At 43.3% G+C, this 22868-nt stretch overlaps 1 protein-coding gene across 1 annotated transcript; it reads left to right on the top strand.

Annotated features, from left to right (window-relative positions):
• Positions 1-3727: 3727 nt before the first annotated feature.
• PKN3 (protein kinase N3) lies at positions 3728-22476 on the top strand. The gene is made up of 22 exons (XM_040082955.2): positions 3728-4033; positions 7276-7558; positions 8097-8245; positions 9003-9132; positions 9246-9397; positions 9759-9954; positions 10249-10437; positions 10687-10796; positions 11275-11418; positions 12383-12458; positions 13864-14050; positions 14788-14899; positions 15711-15787; positions 17091-17157; positions 17720-17811; positions 18180-18356; positions 18444-18506; positions 19053-19129; positions 19635-19777; positions 20011-20118; positions 20682-20762; positions 21588-22476. The coding sequence occupies exons 1-22, from the start codon at positions 3728-3730 to the stop codon at positions 21798-21800; spliced, it is 3132 nt and encodes a 1043-aa protein (XP_039938889.1). The 3' UTR covers positions 21801-22476.
• The last annotated feature ends 392 nt before the right edge of the window (positions 22477-22868 follow it).

The following is a 22868-nucleotide window of genomic DNA, read 5'->3' as shown; positions in this document are numbered from 1 at the left end:
CAAACAGCTCTTTGGATGTGTAGAAAAGACTGTCTTCTGGGAAGACTTGTTATATTCTCTGATTCCTTTTCCTCACAGAATCTGCTGTAGTCAAATTCAGCTTTTTTTGATGCTTAAGAATACACTTGGCAGAGCAAGATCAGTGTCTGGTTGAGACGTGCACAAATAACATGTGTGAGGGAAAACATTCTGTAAGTGTGTGGTCCAGCTTGGATTCAATCCAGTTATCAGAGACAATGCAACGTCCAGTCTCATGTGATCAATGCAAAAATAAGACAACCATGTACTTTATTCCATCTCAACAAAAGCTTCTGCCCTCATCCTGCTTTGCAGAGCCAAGTACAACGTTGATCAGTCATGGTTTCTTACCAGCTAGAGAGAGAAGGAACAAAACCCATGAAGTCCTATAAATTTTAGTGTTCTTTAATTTGATTCCTTTTTTGTTGTAAGATTGAAAATAGCTTCCTGTTGTGGTAGAGGGTCGATGTGCTGTTACTTGCCATGATGCCTCATTACTTAATTTTTATGTAGTCCTAATTGTAGTTCCTCAAGGAAAATAATCTTTTGCTAGTCTTGAATGCTTTAGGAAAAATATTGTGCCATTGTTGTTCCATCCCTGTTGGTTACTAGCAGAAAACTTATAAAAACTGTTTTGAAAGTAATCAAAGCTTCAGGCTCTGTAAAGTCAAATACCAGGAACAAGAAATGAGAAGTCTGGATAATTAAATACTACTTAAAAGATTTTTTTCTTGCGCATTCTTTAGGATTTTACAGGGTGCCAAAATACTCTTGCTACTGTACTGATTATACTGAATTTGCTGTGAAACTTGAGGGTTTACTCCTGGCAATGGCTAAAGAGTAAACTAACATGGTGAAAGAATAAACCATATTAGTTAAGTGTTATTTAAATATTATTTTTTTCTATAATGGAAAATTGAAAAATGGAAAATGGAATGATTAGGGATTAACACATTTTTCTGCAATGCTGAAGAAATACTAGAGCTGGCCATCGTGTGCTCTTGACTGTTCACTTAATGTCTAATTTGGCTTGACTATATGTAATGGCTGTCCATTTTTTACTGGATTTATTTTATATGTGTATAAAGAGCTTTTAAAAAGACTTCCACCTTGGATAATAATGGGAGATTCATTCTTATTAAATATCTATCATTAATTCCCCACTGCTTGAGCTCCTCACATCCAGTTAATCCCACCGTGTGAAATTTGTCACAGGTGGTAGCCTACTTCAGGTTTTTTGGCCTGAATTTCCAGGGTTAGAACAAAGAGTTGGCAGCAATTCAATAGAGGTGAAGCTGCTGTGCTGGGGCTATGTGGCCTAACTATCTCAAAGGTTAAATTGCTATAAAATGGAATTTTTTGTCTGTAATTTCTAGTGCCAAAGGAAACAAAATACATCTGAGTGTGTAAATACAGTTAGGAAGGTTTGGGGTTTTTAAAGAGATTCGGTGTATACTTATTCATGCTTGTCAGCATAGTTTCTGTCCCTGTAAACAAGCATTATCTGAATCAATTTCTCAGCCGTTTATGATATTCATTTGAATCTATAAGCTCTTTGTACCACACTAAACCAGGTGCATAAAGATAGTACTTTGTTTATTGGATACTGTTCCTGAATTTTGAAGCCATGTTGTTTTTTGTTTTGGTTTTTTTTTTTTTTTTTTTAAAAAGAGAATGAAATCAATGAAATAACTTCTCTGCTGTACCTTCAAGCTATCCTTCTGTTTGAAGGAATTAAAATACATTTAACTGTTACTTGATGTTACCATTTCTAAGAGTCTTTTTCAAAAGAATCAGTTTTTTAGTCCCAAACTCGGCACAATCTTTCACGGGTGAGGTGGACAGCATTTGCTTCTCCTTTATGGAGAAGAGTGAGGGGAGGTCACAAGTGGCTGGTACACAGCACTTGCTTCCTGAGGGAAACAGATTTATGCTTAATCTCCTTCCTCCCTCTCCTGGATTAAAAATTGGAACTTGTAAGACTTTTTCTTGCTCATTGTCTTCCCCGCGTGAATGTGCTCTCTCGGGTGTTTATGGAGGACAAGCGCTGCCTGTTCAAGGTCGGGATGCGCCTTTAGCCCCCGCCCTGCTCTGGGAACCCCCAAAGAGTCCGCAGAGCTCCCGGGCCCGTGCCTCTGCCCCTGCCGGCTCCTGGGCACCGGGAAATGGTGCCCGGCGGGATCCTGGAGGGGCAGGCCGTGCTCCCCGTTGTGACACTTACCTTCCTGCGGGACAGGGGCTTGCCGAAAGGGCAGGAGCTGCTGATCCCACCTACGGCCCCCTTTCCCCGCAGGATTTGCGGGGCACAGTTGAACCACACCCAGGGCATGGGGCTGCGATGCTGGGTAGCCAGGGACACGGCCTCTGGGATCAGCCCTTTCCCTCCAGGCTGGGAAACTCCAGCTCCCTGAACCCCTGCCCTTCCTCTGCCTGTCCTGGAGGGTCTGAGACCTGAAGGAAAGAGGGGGAAGCCGGCTGTAGGAACCCCCAGTGCGTGGTGGGCAAAGGAGCCCTGGAGGCACCGTCCCAGCCAGAGGCCCCAGTGACAGCTAAACACAGCCTTGATCCCCACTGCTGGAGCTGTGAAGTGTCTCTACTCCTCTGGAACTCAGTCTGTGCTTAGTAGTTGGATTTTCCCCTTTTCAGTACTTCCACTGAATGAACAGTCAAATTAAAATAATTGCTTAAACACAACAGAGAGCCTGGACCATGTTCTAAATAGCATCAGGTTTCTGAAGGGTTTATATTAATCAAATGCACTTGCTTTATTAACAACAGGGGCATAGTCAAATGTTTTGCATTAGTTTAAGGCTTTATTAATTCAAGTCAGTTAAGCTAGGTTGAAATTTTTAATTTTATGATGAGCTCCTTTTATTAATTACTCAGTTGCAAAATGCTTACAAAATGCTTAGGCTAGAAAAACTGTTCTAATTAAATAAAAGGAACACTTCTGTTTATTACTATATTTCTAAATTTGTATGTGGGAATAATTTCACCTCCAAATGCCTTCTGATTCACAGTTGTGCACTGCTCCATGATTGAAAAGCATATTAGTAGGGTAGTAACATTATGGAATACTACTGAGGAGCGTCTTTAAACACCTGAAAGCAACAAGTATTTTTTATTATTATTTTGTTTTGAGCACTGGGCCTGTGACACACTGTCGGTTCTATGTGATGCTGTGGCAGTACCGCAGCGCGGTGTTTTATCACTATGATAGCTGGGGGATTGCTGCCAGCCTCGCCAATGCCTGTGGGATGTTTGCTCACTCAAATATTCTGCAGAAACCCCAGATCCTGCATGTGAGGGGCTGTTCTGAAGGGGAAAATTTCCCCAGAGCCCAGCACTGTGACAGGCACGGCCCCGTTCCAGGAACGGGATCCAGGGGTGGGATCCAGGGATCCCAACGCAAGGAGAGTTGCACTTCGCTGGTTCCCCTTCGAGTAAGTGCCGGTCACGAGCCCATGTGGAGAACTGAAACTGGGAACCTCCCCTGGCCCCAGCACAAAGGGCCCCGGCTGGGGCCACCCGCGGGGATTTCTGCTCAGGGCTTCCAGAGGGACGGAGCGGGGCATCTGCTGCCACTGTGCCTCCCGTCCCCTCCCTTCGGCACGGACCCGCTACCTTTGTGCCAGCGCGGGCACTGACCCCTCCAGCCTCTCTCCAGCCTCTCTCCAGCCTCTCTCCAGCCTCTCCTTCCCCGGCGGCGATGTCCGGTACCTCCGCGTCCGCGGCGTCCTCGCTCCATCCCGCCGCCTCACGGGATCTCGGCGGCGCCTTTCCCCTCGGGGCGGGCGGAGGCGGCGGCACCACCTCAGCCGGGAGCTGCGGCCGCGGCGGCCCCGGGGCCGTGTGGGGAAGGGCGGCTCCCGCTCCTCGTCCCGCTCCCGAGGGCCGCCCGCCGGCAGCTCCCCCGGGCCGCCCCCGCGAGAGGGCGCTGGCGGCGGCCCCGGGACCGCCGAGTTTGAAAAGTGCCGGTCCGGGCGGAGCAATGGCGGCAATGGCGACCCCGCAGGTGAGGGCTGAGGGCTCGGGGGCGGCAGCGGGCCGAGCAGCGCCTTAGGGGGTGGCGGTCCCCGCGCCTTTTGGGGTTCTCTGTGCTCTTTGGGGGTCCTTGTACCCTTTGGGGGTCCCTTCATCCATCCTCCGCCGGGAAAATCCCGTGTCCCGCCCCGCCGGGAGCCCCCGCAGAGGCGGCTGTGCTGAGGGCTTCGCGCCGCTCCCCCTCCGCTCGCATAGCCGCGCCCCAAGGAGGGTGGGAGAGGGCGGTGGGATCCCCTAAAAATGTCCCTCTTCGCCTCAAGGAAATGGGGTTCGGGCCAAGTTGGTGCCTGCTGAGGAACTCTCTCGGCGTCGAGGAGATGTTGGAGGCGAGGCGGCTGCTGGGGCTGGCGCGGGGCGGGGAGGGCAGCCAGGCTCCGTGCTGGGAAAACGCTGGTGTCTGGAACAAGCTCCCTGGAGACGAGGAGATGTCCTGCCCTCTTCCCTTGAGAGGAAAGTCTTTCAAACCTAATCTGGGAAAGAAGGGACAGAGAGACCGACACAAAGAGCGCTGGCTGCCGCCCGACCGAGTTCTTCCCATCCTGGTGCTTCTTGGGCTCGCTGCTTCCCAGCCTCAGCCTTGGAGCTGGGAAGGCTCCAGGCAGGACCACAAGTACCTTTTTCCTAAGTCAGCCGTGACTTTTTCTTTTAAGACGTGAATGTGGCTGGCATTAGGTTCTCCGATGTGGGTCTCGTCCCTACAGCACAAAGTTGCTGTGAAAGATGGGATTTAAGATGTCCCGGGAGTGTTTGGGTTGCAGGGAGGATGGCAGCCTCACCACTGGCTTATTAAATCAAATTATAAATCAATTTCTGTGTTAGTGGTGAAAATGTAAAGGCGAGGTCGGCTCTGGGCTTTGTGCAGGTGAAACTCATTTCCAAGCTAGGCATAGCTGATGGGATGGGATCTCCCTGGCTGCAATCCAGAGGATTAAGTGTAACTCATACTGCTGAAATTTTTGCTAGTTAGAAAACAGTCTGGATACTTGGGTATGACACGACCCTGGCAGAAGCCCTGGGTGAGCTCCAGCATCCTCACTACAAGTGCCAAAAGCAAGCCAATTTCAGCTACTTTGGGTATTTCTCTGCAAGCTGTAAATGCATTTCAGGCTTGTATTGGAGACTGACCTTCCCAGGGAACCCAAGAACAGCTGCAGCACAGGCTGTGGGAGTGTCCTGACCCCCCCCCCCCCCCCGAAATTCCTGAACCAGAAGGCAAAATGGCTCAACTCAAATGCAAATTTTTCTTTCCCATGCTTCTCAAAAATGGAGTATTTTATCTTCCTGGTGCAAACAGTGTTGATGTTATGGCACCCTTTGATCCACAGCGGGGAAAATGGGGAAGTGAAACATGTCACATTCTAAATATATTTAGAAATTTAGCCTGGTGCCTTAACTGATATTCAGATTAGCTTTTGCCAGAGACTGATGTGGAGGAAAGTTGACCTGAGAACTGCTGAGACTATACCTGTTCTCTGAATCAATACTCAGAGCTTCATAATCAGCTTTTATCGGTATTACTGTTGTACCACTGCTCATTCCTTTGCTCTGAGTGGATCCAGGAGGGGAAATTCTTACACCATTTGCATAGTTTGGATAGAAGATGAATCTATGTGCTTTTATTAGTTATTTAAATGAGAATTGTAACCATCAAACTCCTTTTAGTAACTTGCTACAGACTGGATAAAGAGCTTTTTGATTTTCCAATTTATGGCTGGTAAAGGTTGCCTGTGACTCAGGAACTCCATGATTCAAGTTCTTCCTCACAAAACTTTGGATGTCTTTCAAAGCTCTGGCTTAGTTCCTGGCTTTACTAATTGGGCGAGAACTTCCTGGAATCAGGATGTTAGACTGAACCTTTTTGTTTTGTTACCAATCTGAACAACTCCTATTTTGGCTATTGCGGCCAAAACTTGGATTTAGGCCAACTTTTAAAATGGACTTTTTCCCCTTTTTCTTTGTGCTATTGGACTGAAACTGTAGCAAAAAACTAATCAAGGATGTTTGGTTGAGTCTTTGCTCAAGTAATTGTTTCTGGAGGAGGTTTTGGATGCACAGCACACTCTGGAAGTGTATTAATGTACATGAGTAACACAAAGCCAGCGTGGTTTGTTGTTGGAAATGTGGTCAACCAGTGACAGTGTGTGAAAACAAGTCGGGATTCCTGCACCCTGTCTTGAGGCACTGATGAAAACTGTGATGCTAAGCCAGTTACTGTAGCAGTGCTTGACCATTTCTTTTGCATATAAGCTGTGGGTGTGGGTCATTCATGTGAGGTTATGAATGCATTCGTTGCTTTGGATGCTTTAAAGCTGCTGTTCCTTGAAGAGAGAAGCACAGGCTCTTGCTTGGATGTGTTCTGGTGTTGGGTAGCACCCTTAGGGATGCTTTGCAGCTTCTGTCTGGGTCCAGTGTTTATTTGGGCAGTGAGATAAACCTCTGCTCTGCCCAAACTGGGTATGTCCAGAGTCTGTGACAAAGCAGCTCTGTCCAGAACTGTTGCTGAGCCATATATCACTAGAACAAGTAGTGTTGGAAATTATGTAAAACAAAGCCCAGGACAAATGTGAATGCCACTGATGCTACTCAAAATAATCAGAATTTAACATGGCCTTTAGAGAACAGAGATTGAGACACCAGTCTGCTCACCATTTCAGACACAACACACAGTCAAACTTATTCTTTTGCTTGTTCATTTGTAGAAACAGCTGTAGGGCTTGTGTTTTTCTTCTTCAGGGACAACAGCTGAGAGTTAACACATGTTGTGGCATTCCTAAAAGCTCTAACAGATTAGACACATTAGAGATGTGTCTTTGAGCAGCCAGCATCAAGGCATAATCAGATAAAAATCTGTATCTAAAACATCACTGGTAAAAGTTAATGTTGATCTAAACAAGAGCAAATATTGGCTGAGCTTTGATTCTTGAAGAGCAAAGATGTGTGTAGACATTAAATAACAAGGGGACGAGTAAGATGAAGGTTTTTCTCCATTACAGTTAAAAATCAAATTAAGGCATGTTAAGATCAAAGTTGTGTTCTGTCCTCTGCAATTGAAATGTAGGTTTGTCTTCTTGAAAACTTGGTAAAAAGATTGACTTCAGAATTTCTGAATGAAATGAAGGAGTGGAATCTTATGAGGGTATTGCTGCAGTGTCGTAAAAATGGTGGGACAGTGTTGTCTCTGAAATCCTCTTGCTCAATGCTCTTGGGCTGCAGGGCAGCTCTCTCTTGCAGCTGGGCAATGGTGTGAACTTAATGGATCCAAGCTTCCAGCAGAAACTGGAGGGTGAGAAGGAGCTGCTTCGCCGGGCTATACAGAAAGAACTGAAGATTAAAGAGGGAGCAGAAAACCTGCGCAAAGCGACAACAGACAGAAAGAATCTTGTTCACATTGAGCACGTGCTGAAATCTTCCAACCGAAAACTGGAGCAGCTGCATTGGGAACTTCAGGAGCTCAATGCAAGGATTGTGATAACAGACAAAGAGGAGAGTACGACAGGTAGGTCTTGGGTCACGATTGACTGGAATGTTCTGTTAGAGTGCTTCAACCTCTAGAGATACTGAATTGATAGAGCCTTCTGTGGAGGGCTCACGAGTAGTGGGAGCCTCTTGGTATTTAGCTGATGAAATTATCTGTGGTGTAAAAAGTTCAGAATGGTGCTATAGAGGTGAAAGGAGGTGTAGGGTGAAAACCAGCTGAGAGTGGTGGGCATGGACAATATTCAGGAATAGGTTGTAGGTGGAATTGAAGAGATTTGAATAGAGTTTCTGGGCAGTTGAGCATCCAAGTATTTTATAGGATGAATGATTATAAAATGGGAAGAGTGCTTTTTAGGACAGTTTGTTGATAATCTAAGAAATATTTACAGATATGAGCTTGAGCTTCATTTGAAAATGTTTCCCAGTCAGTTTTGTAGACAAGACTTTTTTGTACCTTATTTTATAGCCTAATTTCCTTTGCAGAGTCACACATCTATAACCCAGTGAAATGAAATGAGACAAGATGACTAATGGTATTGATTGTGTTGTTTGTGCAGATGGATCTGTATCTCCAGATCCCTGTCTCTGGGAAAGAAACCCAGACCCCATGGCAAGGAAAGTTGAAGCTTTGAAAAAGCAGCTGCACGTTGAAATGAAAGTGAAACAAGGAGCTGAGAACATGATCCAAATGTATTCAACATCCAAGGTAAGCCGGGATAAAGAGCCATTTGGGAGCATGGATTACTGGATCAAAATTTGTATTTTAAGTCTATACACAAATCTCTCTCTGTTAATTGATGTGGCAGAGAAATTAATTTGCAAAGCTTGCTTGCCTGAAACCTAGCTCTGTTCTTTGAGTCTCAGCATAATGACAGCAGGTGAGGGTGGTGTAAGAGGTACATTAAGTCACTGACAAGGAAAGAAAGGTAATAAAGCATTGGTGTTGTTTAGGATAAAGCACAGGGTGTGGTATCTCTTTATGTGAGAAAAATTTTCAGGGGTTTACTAGATTCATATTCATCTAATTTTTTGAGTTTGGCATAATCGTATTTCAAAGACAAAAGATAATTTAAAAAATTTCAAATCCAAGCTTATTATGAGTCTTAATTCAGTAAGACCAGTAGTGTAAGAGGGCTGTGATATTTTTATTTGTTCAAAACCTCTGCTCACAGAGCACCGTAAGTGTAGTTAACCAGGGAACAGCAAGTCTCAGTGACTGCAGGATTTGGTATTAACTGGGCACGTCCTTGACCTGTCCTTTCCCTCTGCAAATGGAGATGGTGATCTCACAGTCCTTGATCCTCAGTGGTGCCTCCTTTACATAACCACTTGTGTTTTCTATTCCGGAGTCAGTTTTGACCCTTCGTGCAGGTACCTCCTCACCCTCATGTGTGAGCACATCATCAGCAGCACCCATTTTTAGTGATCATGGTTCTCTCTCTGCGTCTGATTCCTTTTGGCAGGAGCGGAAGCTGTTGGCTACAGCTCAGCAGATGCTTCAGGACAGCAAGACAAAGATTGAGATAATCCGCATGCACATTGTGAAAGTATCTCAGTCAGCAGGAGGGATGGAAGATACAGTGGATCCAGCAGGTAACATGCTTTACGTAACTGATACAGCCCACAACAGATGCAGACAGAGCCCTAAGATCCGCAGTACTTGGCTGATTTTCATCATTGCCATGTTTTACCTCCCAAATGGCCAGTGAGGATGGGGACCACCATCAGTGCTTTGGAGCTGCGGATTGAGGAGCTGAGGCATCACCTGCGCATTGAAGCTGCTGTAGCTGAGGGGGCAAAAAATGTGCTGAAGATCCTGGGGGGCAGTCGGGTACAGGATCGTAAGTTTTTGGCTGAGGTAAGCAGACGTTGCTCAGGCCTTCTTGAGAGGGTGGTTTCATGCCCCCACATTAATGATTTAGCTTGAATGAGCAGGGTTAACCAAGTTACTAATTTAGGAACTTCCTGTCTCTCTGTTGAGAGACTGGGATCATTTTCCCTTCTAGGGATAGTGTTCCTTGCTTTGGTGAAATTTCTCAGGAACATCAGAAGTGACACTAGTGGGGGTTCAAGCTTTATAGAAAAATATTTTATCTTTGTCCTGTATTAGCAAGATGTTGTCTTGAGTTTTTTCTAAGCTTTCTCTGGTTCATAATACCTGGTCTGAGGCGCTACATGGAAAATTTCTGCCTGTTTTCTGTTCTCCTTCACACTGGTAGGCTCAGGGTCGTTTGCAAGAATCCTCTCAGAAGATTGATCTGCTGCGCTTCTCCCTGGAACGTCAGCTCAGTGAGCTTTCTCCTGATCACCCAAAGAGAGCACTCATCAAACAGGAACTAGTAAACACTTCCTCCCTGGGAGCTCGGCATGGCAGCATGCAACCCACTTCAGTCATCAAACCTACAGCCCTCACAGGTAAAGGGATCCTGCATGACATGTTGTGAGGAGGACAGAGAGGAAAATGAATTCTGTTTCTTCTCATTGTCATTATATGGACATTGGATTTTCTAGGAGCTGGACTTATGTCTTCTAGGTCAGGCAGAGCTTTCTGAGCATACAGATTTGCAGTCTGTTAATCAGGAGTCAATTTAAACTATTAACCAAGAAATCATGAATCTGAGAAATTCTGGGACCTCTTTGAGGTCAGGCTGGCTGGAATCACTTTATCTTTTACATAGTAATATTCCTTATTCTCCTAAAATTCCTCAGGAACACTGGAAGTGAGACTGATGGGGTGTCAGGATCTATTGGAAAATGTTCCAGGACGTTCTCGAATGACAAGTTCTTCTCCCATCTGTGGCAGCCCAAGTGATTTGAGGTCCCTTTCCCGGACACGGGTTGGCCTGGGCATCCATGGCCGTGGTGTTGCAGGAAAGTACCGGAATGAAGAGCCATGTAGTGAGTACAGAGTTCCCTGCTGACCTGCCTGTGGTACATGGGAGCAAGGGGGCTTCTCACTGGGTCAGCCTGCTATGAATGTTGTTATAAGAAACCTGATTGCTGCAAAACTAAGACAGAGAATGAATTGCATTATGCCTGGTCCTCCTAGAAATTGGAATCTCCTGGAAATTGGTTGGGATGTCCACCTTTGGCATGAGAGATTTCCTTTGGTAAAATGTTATAATCCATGTTTCCTCCTTTGTCCAGATGAGGTCCTTGCTGTGCTCAAAGTGGACAATAAAGTGGTTGGTCAAACAAACTGGGGACCAGTTAATAACCAGGCGTGGGACCAGAGCTTTGCCATTGAGCTGGACCGGGTAAGTCTGCCTCAGATTCATGTGGTGTTTATTTTTCCATTTAACCTTACCTGATTTGCTTGTTTAGCTGTCATTCCACTTAGCTCAACCCCATATTGCTGCTGTCCCCATGTCCTTTGATTGCCAGTTAGCTCATCCTTCCCCTGAAGGCAGAGCATCTCTGCCAGACATTCAGCTTGAACAGCATCTGCTGTCCTCCTCTCCTTATCTGAGCAGTTTTATTTCATCTTATCAGCAACGTGGCTCTTAGGGAGCCAGGACAGCAACCTCCAAGAGGGCCTGTAGATAAGAAGATCCAAAAACATCAAAAGCAGGCAACAGAAGTACTAAACAAGTTTTATATGCCTACTCTTTACTTTACTGATTTTAATTTTTATTTATTTATTTTTTACAAATACATGTTCAATTTCCAGATCATGGAGCAGTATGTAATTATTCTGACTTTACTTTCTCCCCCACCATTCACCTATCCCACCAGTCTCGTGAGCTAGAAATTGCAATTTATTGGAGAGATTGGAGAGAGCTCTGTGCAGTGAAGTTTTTACGTTTGGATGATTTTCTTGATAATGAACGTCATGGGATGTGCCTCTCACTGGAGCCCCAAGGAATGCTTTTTGCAGAGGTATAAATGTAAGCTTTGTTTCTTTTTCAGAGAATTGTCTGTTTAGGGTGTCTGCTCTGAAAGCAGTTGTTCAACCCAGAGTACAAGGAAAGGAAGGAGCAATAATCTAGAAGGGTAGAATGATACCTGAAACCCTTTTGCATCAATAGCCCATATAAGAATAAGGAGCAACACGATGTAATAGATATGCACGTGCCATAGCCTGGAGTGACTCTTCAGCTGCTCCACTGTAATTATGTGTGTGTGTGTGCTGTGAAATCCGTTCGTTTTTATTTGCTTTCATTATGAGTCATTGGTGGCACTTGAATTAAACATATGGCTTAATGGTCAGAATTGAATCACCAAAACTGTAGAATCAGAGATCCAAACTCCCTCTGGCTATGCTTATTTTATCATCTTTCTGAGGCTAATAATAGTTTGAAGTACCATCACCGTAGAGATCATCTCGATAATCCCTTAAAAGCCGCAGTGTTTTCTCCTTTGTGTTGTGATGAAAGTTCCTGTGGTTGTCATTCCAAAGTAGGATCCGAACCTCATCTACCAACATTTGCCTTCTCTCTGCCTTCTTGCTTCTTGTGGTTGGTTTGTGGTGTTTGGGGTTTTTTTTGTTTTGTTTTGTTTTTACTTCTGTGCCATGAACTACTGTGTCTGTTATCCTACAAATGGGTGTGTTCTTTATGCAGGGCTTCACAAATTAGATAAAGTTTTTGGGAGATACAAATTAGTCTTAACTCTGGGGGTTTTCTGAATTTCAGGGAGCAGATTCCAATCTCTAAACCCACAACTGAGTTAGTAGCTGATTAGAGAGTGAATATGGAATAACCAAGTCTGGAGTCTGGGAGTGACTCAAAACTTACCAAACAGATAGGAATGGAAATTTTGATGAGAAAACAGGCTTGTGTGAAAATTTGGGTTTACAATTTAAGTGGAGGATCCTGACAAATCCCTTTTGCTTCTCTGTCAGGTGATGTTCTGTAATCCTGTCATTGAGAGGAAGCCAAAACTGCAGCGACAGAAGCGGATTTTCCCCAAACAGAAAGGTGAGTTTCTGGAGAAGTGACTGTCCGGGGTGAGAGCAGGGGTTTGCACAAGCAGATTCTGCTGTCCTACTCAATCTGGGAGATGTTAAAACTCTTACTAATTACTGTATATGTGAAAGTTTGTTCAGTCACATGGAGTGCAGGCGGTCTGGCTGCAGCACTGTCTGTAATGTAGTACTGTCATGGTGCTGTTACTCACAATTAACATTGCTAGGTGGGTTTAATTGTTAGTTATTTAACAGACTACTTTGCTCTGGGGCCTCCAGCATAAGAAGGACATGGACCTCTTGGAGCAGGGAGGGCCACCAAGATGCTTAGAGAGCTGGAGCCCTCTGCTCTGGGCACAGGCTGAGAGAATTGGGGCTGTTCAGCTTAGAGAAGGCTCTTGGGAGGCCTTGGAGCCCCTCCAAGTGCCTTAAAGAGACTCCAGGAAAGCTGGAGAGGAACTTTGGACAAGGATCTGGAGTGACAAGACAAAGGGAGAATGGTTTCCCACTGACAGGGCAGGATTAGATGGGGTATTGGGAAGAAATTGTTCCCTGTGAGGGTGGTGAGGCAGATTGCCCAGAGAGGCTGTGGCTGCCCCATCCCTGGAAGTGTCCAAGGCCAGGCTGGACAGGGCTTGGAGCAAACTGGGATAGTGGAAGGTGTCCCTGCCCATGGCAGGGGATTTGAATTAGATGGTCATTAAGGTCCCTTCCGACACAAACCATTCCATGATTCTATACAAATATACAAAGATCCAGGACTCAAACTGTACTAATTTAACCAGCCATGCTGTTACTGATGAGCAGATATTGGAAGGTTTTCTGGAAAACTCTGAATTACAGAACACTGTAGCATGAACAGGCTACTGACTATCTATAAAGTCTCTAGAGCTGGCATCTCAGATTTATGAGATTTATGGACTGGGATAGCTTGCATACTTTCTTATTTCTCTGCAAATTCTTTCTTGGGAAGCTGAATAAGGTTAAACTTCACATACTGAGCTTTTGTGGCAGTGGGGATAAATGAGATTTTACTCTTCAGGAAGTAGTGAAAATAATGAAAATATCCCAAATGTTTTACTCTTTTTAACACATTTTCAGAAACTTGCTCTTAACAGGCTTCATAATTAAAATGTAATGTTGAAAAAGAAGAAAACCTGACTTGAAGTAAAATAAAATTTTTAATGTTCTATTCGATTTCAGCTTGAAGATTGTTATAGTATGATATGGAGCTAACTTAGGTGAAGTAGGAGATCTGTTTCATCATCATCATTAATCTTTATTCCCTGAAGAAAAGCCCATTCTCCCAAGGATGAGCTACCCTTTTGGTGTTTGGTTGAAAATTGGGGTTTAACACTACATGAGGCTGTAATTTGTGTGTTGTAATCTTACTGGTGGTTTGACATTGACTCCTCCAGGGAAGGAATTTCTCCGAGCTCCTCAAATGAACATGAATGTTGCAGCCTGGGGTCGCCTGATGATGAGTTTCCTCCCTCCCTGCAGTTCCATCAGCACTCTGAGTCCCCCACTTCATGATCCCAATCACACAGACTTTCCTCCAGTTTCCCCACAAAGTCACGGTGATTCAGTGGCCAAATTGAGTAGGTAAGTGATGTCCCGAGTGTTGTGTAGCACTCTGCAATGGCTCTAGGGTAGATCTTAAAAATTCTGTTGCACCTCATTGAGGTGGAGGAAGATACTGATGAGAAAAATTTATCCATCTAAAAAAAAAAAATAAAAGAAGATGTACAGTTTTTTTGCTCTAAAGGAAAGAAAATTCCATTCATTAAATGTCTTCACCAGTGCAGTAACTGATCTGTGCAAGGTCACCATGTGATTGTTGTGATAAAATTGTAGTCTGCTTTCATGAGTAATGTAGCACTCAGAAGGGACATAGCTGAGATTTTGAATGTGCTATAGAAGAAAATTTCCACCAAAATAATTTTTTTTAAATAGAATCAGTTATTCTTTAAAGAGATTATTCCCACTGAGGGACAGGACCTAGGGAAAAAAAAAAAAAAAAAAAAAAAAAGACTCAGTTACTATGTTACAATTAAAACCAAGATTTCTTTAAATTCTTGACTTATTTCTACATACCTGTGTTTGAATAATTTTATCGCATCAGAGAACCAGTATTAGCTAGAATGTGAGTCTAACCAACTTTTAATTAATTTAGGAGAGAATATGTCTTGTTGGGACTTCAAAGACTTATGGGTGAGTCAGGGAGTCCTGTTGTCCAGTGATTTGGACTGAACTAGCACAGCAGAGGTGATGCAAAGCTGTCTGTGTACAATGCTCTGCCCTAAGGCAAAATCTCCTTCAATTCTGTCTTACAAATGCAGTGACTTCCCTGTGGCCAAGCTTACGTTTGCTGATGAAGCACCACCCAAGCCTCCACGCCTTTTTCTGATGGCCAACTCCAAGGAATCGACACCATCTCCTGCAGATTCTCCGGTAACTGTCTGGGCTAACTGGGGATGTTATCTTTGCTGTTAGGTGTTCTTTCAAGGCCCTGTTGTTCTTGTTTGTTTATTACTGAAGAAATTTGCTATACTTTAGGCAGGTGCTTCATTAGCTGGCTGATCTCCAGGAATTCAGAATCCAGTGAACCATTTTGGCATGGAGTCATCAAAATGAGTTGCACTTTCCCCTCTGCTCCTCCTTTTTATAAAAATTATAACTTGGTTTTCTTGGAGAAGCAAAATGGAGTTATGTCAGCGTTGGGAGTTCAGGGTGAGAGTACAGAACAGACTGCACAGAGAAAGCAGGGAGGGAGGGTCAGCAAGATTTTCAGGAGCAAATGAGGTTCTTTGTCATTAAAGAAACTGGGCAAAACCAAGAGCATCTCTGCTTTTCTGACAGGAAGGAACAGGAGAATTGCTTTGAGCAGTAAAATGACCTGTTCTACCACATTTTACCCTTTCTCATTTGGCTTTTATGATAGAGGAAACTGCACTCTTTGATCATTGTGACTCTTGACATGAGATGCCATTTTCTAGGAAGTAAATGTTCTATCCTAGACTTTTTAAAGTGTTTCTTTTAAAAGATTTGACCCTATAAAATTATTGTACATGGGAATAGTGTGGTGTGCTCATAGATAATCTGTTTTTATGCTACTTACCTCCAACAGAGGCAGTGACCATCTGCAAGAATACGTCTGTGGTCATGCTGGATCCTGGCAGAGGAGAAAAATTGGATGTGGGTGCTCAGGTTAGACTTGCTGATTTCAGAGAATGACCCGCTGTATTCTTCTTTCTCCTCCTAGTGCCTGAAGAGGCTACATATTGAGGAGAAGTCTTGCAGCTCTCCTGTAAAAGGATTTTCAATCCCAGCGTCTCCAAGGTAACTGCGGATAGCATGGGCTGTCTCAGGTCACAGATTAAAGAGTGACTGGGCTCAAATTTTTGAGCGTGAAGTCTAAAATTCTGCTCAAGGTGTGCTTTGGTTTCTCCGCAGCAAATTCTTAATGCTGAGTGTGGACAATACAATGAAGAATCTGCTCTGAATTTCACTTGCTTAAATGTCTGTTCATTAACCCAAATAGTGAGCCTGTTGGTAGACTATGCACTGCATTGTAAGAGGTGATTTTGTAGAAGGCAAAGTAACTTAGCTGCCTTCAAGGACTCCCTTGTGTTTGAAGTGCTGTGGTGTAATATGTTTAGATGTGTCTGTGTGCTAAGTAATGCATTCCAGAACTACTTTTGGCATCCCTTACCCTCTTCTCTTTCTATTGATTTGCAGCATGTTGTCTCTCATTATGATGGGAGGCATAAAACAGGAAGTTGATTATAGTCTGTGGCACTTATACTGACACATTTTGTATATAACAGGGATACACAGCAGTAAATATACCCAAGACAATGGATATATTTTAAAAATACAAAAAATCAGTTTACTGGTTTTGACCAAAGACTGACTTAAAAAGCAGAAACAGCAAAATCTTCATGGACAGATACTCAGCTCTTCATTTCACTTTCCTGGAGGAGTGTGGAGTGTTTGTTGCCTTTTAAAAATTATCCTGGACTAAAGCATTTAGGGTGTAGGTTGTTTTGGGTTTTTAAAATTATTTTCTAGCAATTCTGTGGCCTGAGTTTCCTTGATAACACCTTGTGGCTGACATTACATTCTATGGCATCTCTTTATTCAGCCATTTTCTTCCAACAACATGTTGTCTGTTGTCCCAGTGTGTTTTATTTCCAGTTCCTGCTTGAGGACTTCTATTCTTACACTCTTGTCCTCCCAGCACTGTGAACATGTTCATGTCTGATTACAACTGCTGCTGAGCCTGCTCAAAGGAGCTTAGGTGAAATAGAGTTTTACTACCCCTAGGATGGGGGTGGAGAGGAACTAATCCTGTTATTGAAAGTAACTGAGATCAAGTCTAGAAGAGTCAGAATTGTTGCTCCTGTTGCCAGTACAGGTGAAAGTCAGACTGCTGCCAGTTTATTCACATCAGGGTTACCGTCTTTTTTAGGTGGCAGAACAGCAGCACAAGCTTTAGTTGTCAGCATTAGGTGAGGGGTGGTTGGCACAGCTGATTGCTTTCCTTTTTGCTATACAGAGCTTATTCCCTTGATACAAACACACAATCCTTTGTTATCTGCTCATGCATCTCTTGGGTGCTGTGTCTTCCCTTTTTCTGCAGGAAAAAGACAGTTCAGCTGGAGGATTTTCATTGCATCGCTATGTTGGGCCGTGGCCACTTTGGGAAGGTAGTAGAGAAGTACACTGTGGAGGAGGGCAGTGGTTGTGACAGTGGGGCTCTGCCTGGGGGTCTGAATAGGAATATTGCAGTACAGGACAGATCTATTGCAATGCAGATACGGACCAACAAACCCAGCCCAGCCACACAAGCAGCTGGTAACTGTTGTTAACAGTCAAAATTCCTGAGGATTTGTGACTTCAAAGCCTGGAGAAAGCTGTCCTGAGAGTGCTAAATCAAAGTACACCATTACCATACCTTTCATGAGGATTACTTGTGGAAGAGCTCCATTCCCAAAACTGTGTATAGCTCCCTCAGTGAGAGCTCGGAGATGCTCCTAAAGCACTGGGCCAGCTGTGATAGAACTGTCTGGGAGAAGGGCATAACTTACACTGACATCCTTTTAGACTGCTGTAGCACAAGGAGCAAAACAGAAGTGCTCTGTTTTTCGAGTTCCTTGAGTTTGGTTTTGAGGATGACTGGAGTGGATGGAAATAGCTGGCATCAGTTTGAGTTAATCTGATAAGGAAATACGAGATCATTTGAAGTACAGCTTTTCTGTTGTCTTTCAGGTACTGCTGGCCCAATACAAGGCAACTGGGAAGCTGTATGCCATCAAAGCCTTGAAGAAAAAAGACATTATTAGGAGAGATGAAATTGATAGGTGAGCTTTGTTTAGAGATGGTACTGTTGCCAGAGGCTACGTTACCACAGCTGTAATCAAATGTTGGCAGGTATGGTGTGTGCTGGCTGTGGTACTCTTAAGGTTAAATGTGATCTTAAGACTTGGATAAGTAAAACCAGAAATAAGGAAATTTAGAATGCTGTCTAACTTTTGTAAGAATGACACCTGAATAACACTCTAAAACTCAAAGTTTGGAAGTCTATAAGATAAATATTGTATTAGCCCTCACTTTTTATTTCTCTAACTTAAGATGTAAAGATTTTCTTCTTCGTCCTCTCTTTCTCAAGATAGGCTTTTGCTGCTGAGTCTGTTTAACACCAACATTCTCATTCTTTGAATCCTGGCAGCTTGAACTGTGAGAAGAGAATATTTGAGGTGGTCAATTCTTCTGATCATCCATTCCTTGTGAACATGTTTGCATGTTTCCAGACCCCTCATCATGCCTGTTTTGTGATGGAATACACTCCAGGTGGGGATCTGATGATGCGCATACATGAAGATGTCTTTCCAGAGCATATGGCACAGTGAGTTAGAATTAGTCTTGTCTCCAGGCACTATAAATTTTTAACTTGAATCTCATCTATTGCCTAATAACTATTTCTGTCTTTTAGGTTTTATACAGCCTGTGTAGTCTTGGGGCTCCAGTTTTTGCATGAGAAGAAAATTGTTTATAGGTAATGCAGCAGAGACTCAAGACAGTTCAGCAACTCGAAGGTTGATTTTTCCTCTAGCTCTGTCTGGAGCTCACTCTCTTGCTGTGGTTTCTAATCTTTCTGCCTGTCTTTATTTTCCCTGTGACTATCAGCATGTTCATCGTGCTCACAGTAGAGAAAGTCACCTAGAAGCTATTCATCTGGCATGTTGCAGGTGATTAATCCTCTGTGACATGTCAATACATTCTGGGGGGCACCTGTAAGTCACTGTTTTCTTTTTCACTGGGATAGTCAGGTAATTTGTCATGCTGTTGTGGGAGCTCTTTTCCAGATGAATAAGCCCCACTCAGCTCCAAGCTGCTTTGTGAGCCTTTCATTTAGGGGAAAATATCAATCAATTATGGGAAATCTTCCAAATAATGCACAATTAAACCAAATGCAGACTTTATTCAATCTAGATTTTATTCTCTTTATTAACATCTACCTTCTGCCTCTTGCAAAAAAAACATATTGGGTGGCAATCCTCAGTCTTCATCCACTGTTTTCTTTAATCTCCTTTGCATGCAGGGACCTGAAACTGGATAATCTCCTTTTAGATGCTGAAGGATTTGTGAAGATCGCAGATTTTGGATTGTGTAAGGAAGGTGAGTAACTGGAGAAGCTGAAATTGAACCATCAGGATCAGTTTAGGATCTGGGCTTTAGTAGGTGTTTGTGTGTAACTTGTGTTAATCCCCATTTAAAAAATTAAAATCAAAAAAGCCAAACAACAAAAAACCCCTCACCTATCCGGCCATGCTGAATTTGGGAAGAATACCTTGTTGTGTAATCTTCAAGATATGGAAGCATTTCAAATGTGCTTGTTTGCTCAAAGGAGCCAGAGTATAGGATAATATAAAACATGTAAATGAGTAAATGAGCAGTGGAACGTGCAGGAAGGAAGTTCCCTTGGGTTTGCTGTTTATTTAAGTATTGTCTATATATTTGTTATTTGGTGTCATTGGGGGCCTCAAGGTTTCACACTTCTCACTGGCAATTCCCCTTGCCCAGGTAACAACATCAGACAAACTACAGCTTCCAGGAGGTGAGGCTGCATCAGATCCATTCAGTAAATTGTGCTGGATTTTACCAAAGTGTCCTTCTCCTACAGGAATAGGTTTTGGAGACCGGACAAACACCTTCTGTGGCACCCCTGAGTTTCTGGCCCCAGAAGTGCTGACAGACGTCTCGTACACGCGGGCAGTGGACTGGTGGGGCCTGGGGGTGCTCATTTATGAGATGCTTGTTGGTGAGGTAAGGCCAGCTTCCCTCAGGGGATCTCACTAACCAGGCTTGGGGACCTGACCACCTGAGATAAAATTTTGCTAAATGTAGCCAACTATCTATTAGTACTTCAGTTACATTTTTCTCATTCATAGTGCTTGCCAAACAGTAATTAATCCATATAACTCCCTGCTATTCTCATGCTTATTTAATAATGAGGAATGGGTGCTACGTGCATTGAATATAGAATGTCCCAATTGCAGTCACCATTCCCTGGAGATGATGAGGAGGAAGTCTTTGACAGCATTGTCAACGATGAAGTCCGGTATCCACGATTCCTTTCAACTGAAGCGCTTTCCATAATCCGTAAGGTAAAGGGCTGATGGGTCTCTGGGAGCCTGAGGAATTTGCATTTACTGTGTAAATGGATCCAGAGGGACCTGATGAGAATTGTATAGCACATGTGTAATTTGGAGCTGCCTACGTAGGCTAAAGAAATATTTAAAATTTGCACATATTTTCCCTTCCTTCTCTTCACATAAATGCAGTTCTTCCATGTAAGGATGACTAAGCAGGCTGCTTACTGTTCCTGCTAAGTCTGGCACAGAGAAGTGTTGATTCAAGGTCAGGAATGTCAGAGCTGTTCAGTGGAGATGGCTGGATTCAGTTTTTGAATGTGACCCCATAGTCACAGGTGCACAATTAAGCTAAGATGCTCCATGCAGTTTTATGGCAGGTATCTTATTGCTGTTGGCAAATTGTTTACAAGGAACTAGGTCTGAGTTATTCTTGGCAGATGATGACCTTGGTGCAAAGTGAGAATGAGGAAACGCCGAGGGATCAGTCCACCTCCTTTGTTTTGTTTTTCTCTGTGGAACATTATTTCTGTCCATCCTTGTTCCTATTGTTTAATTTTGAACTGATATTTCTGCAGCTGCTTCGGAAATGTCCAGAGCGTAGACTGGGAGCAGGGGAAAAAGATGCAGAAGAGATTAAAATTCAGCCCTTTTTTAAGGTAGGAACTTGGTTTATACCTCTCCCTTATTTCTTGTGTCTGAGCAGAGTGTGATTTACTCTCGGTTGATACTGAGGCTTTTTTCCCTTTGTTATCAGGGAGATCTTAGTGATAGTTTCTGTTACACCTCATTGCTCCATTCAGGAATATGTGTTTCAAGTCTTTCTTGAAATGACATCCCCCAAGTCTTTTCTGGGATCTTTATGCTTCCAAAGCCAGTTTATTTCTGATCGTGCTGCTTCTGTGTACAAATACACTTCATTTTAGAGACATGAACAAATATTCCTTTTAAAATCAAACTGCAGCATCAAAGATGTTATCTGGTGATGAGAGTTATTGCCAGTGAGTCTATTTGATCACCAGCATTTGCAGGATACACACGACTCTTAAGAGAAATGGAGGTTAAATTGTTTTGTGTCAGGGCTATGTGTCTGTTCCAGGCAAAGTTGTTGCCATCCCTTCTCATTATTACTCATCTGCCCAAGTTTTTAGCCTTATAACCCTTGTCTGGCTTTGCACTGGAGCAAGAAAAGAACTTGGATGTCAGCAGGAATTGCCGGGATCCACAGATCCACCTGGCCATGCCTGAGCTGTAGTTTTGTCCTTCCTAAATACAGTTGTAGGTGTAAAATACACTGCATGGAATCTCTGCACTACTTTCTGTGCTGTTTGTTTTGGGCCTTTTTTCAGTTCTTTTTTTTTAATTAGTAGAAATACGACGTGTTGCAAATGATCCGTAAGGGAGGCTGCAATCCTCCGACTGATTTTCACATTTCATAAATAATCCTTGTGTCCATCTGACCTGTTGCCTTCCTTTTCTTACAGGGAATTGATTGGGATGCCTTGTTTGCCAGGAGGCTGAAGCCCCCCTTTGTGCCCACATTAAGAGATCCAACTGACATCAGCAACTTTGATGAAGAGTTCACTTCCCAAAAGCCAATCCTTACTCCTCCCGAGGAGGTTTCTCTCCTAACCCGTAAGGAGCAGACTGTCTTCAAGGACTTTGACTTTGTTTCCAGACACCTTTTAGAAGGGTGATTCCTGGGCTATGAAAACATGAAGAGGTTGTTACCACCTTGAGAAAGCGTAGAGAAGACTTTGTAAGGCCAGTGGAAAAGCCCAACAGGATTTGTAGTACAGGTAATGCTGGTGGCCCCAGGAGGAGGTGCCCTGCAAGCTGAATTAACCTGCTGTGGGCTTTCCAGCCTCGTTTGTTGGAAGGATCCTGGATGTCAATTACCTTGAAGGAATAATTAACATTTGACTGGGTATATCTTCTTCTGTCATTGAATGTAGATGAAATTTGGAATTTAAGCTGGACTTTATGAAATCAAATCATCTTTGCAACCCAGGTTACTCTTTGCAAAAAGCCTAAGTAAGTAGTGTGACTTTAAATTTAAAGTTGTAGCATAGTAGGGGAGTGGCCACTGATTTTCAAGAGATTCTCTCCTGGTAATGATTTTATGCCATTTCCCACTCATAAAAATGTGTACGCCAGACAAGGAATGGATTTTAACACTACCAAGACAATGATGTTTGATAATTATCCAAGTAATTTATTAGAAGGAAGATGAATCTTTCTACTTAAGGTTGCCAACTCTTAGCTATTGTTTTTATTGATATCAAACTCCACAGCTTTGCACGTTTTTGGTGTTTTTTTCCTTTTTTGAAAATAAAGATACCTTTCCATATAATAAATATTCAGCTCTTCATCTCCTTTGTGTCAGCTGAATGTTTCAGATCAGGGCTAACCAAAATGCTCATCAGGCAGAACTGTCATTTTCTCCATAAGTGCCAGTAGTAATATTTCTTTTCTTCTTTCTCACTCAGGTTGTCTGTGCACATATTGCACGGTGTCATCAGCTGTCAGATACCAATTACTACAGTCAGGTTATCTCTCCACAGATTTTATCAGTGTGTAAGATCCTGTATAATTTTTGGGGACAGCTAAGTAATGACAGTCAGTACTGGAAAATCAGTGAGTTAAAGGTGATTTAATTGCCTCGTAATCTATCTTGTAATTATACTTGATAAGATACATTTTCATGTCTTAAATTCATAATGTTAGCTCATTGGGCAAAAAGGGAAGGGTTTTTAAAACATAAG

Source organism: Hirundo rustica, chromosome 20 (genome assembly GCF_015227805.2).
Source record: "Hirundo rustica isolate bHirRus1 chromosome 20, bHirRus1.pri.v3, whole genome shotgun sequence".
NCBI lineage: Eukaryota > Metazoa > Chordata > Aves > Passeriformes > Hirundinidae > Hirundo > Hirundo rustica.
Note: the sequence above shows the minus strand (reverse complement) of the source record. Positions and strands in the feature narration are given on the sequence as shown.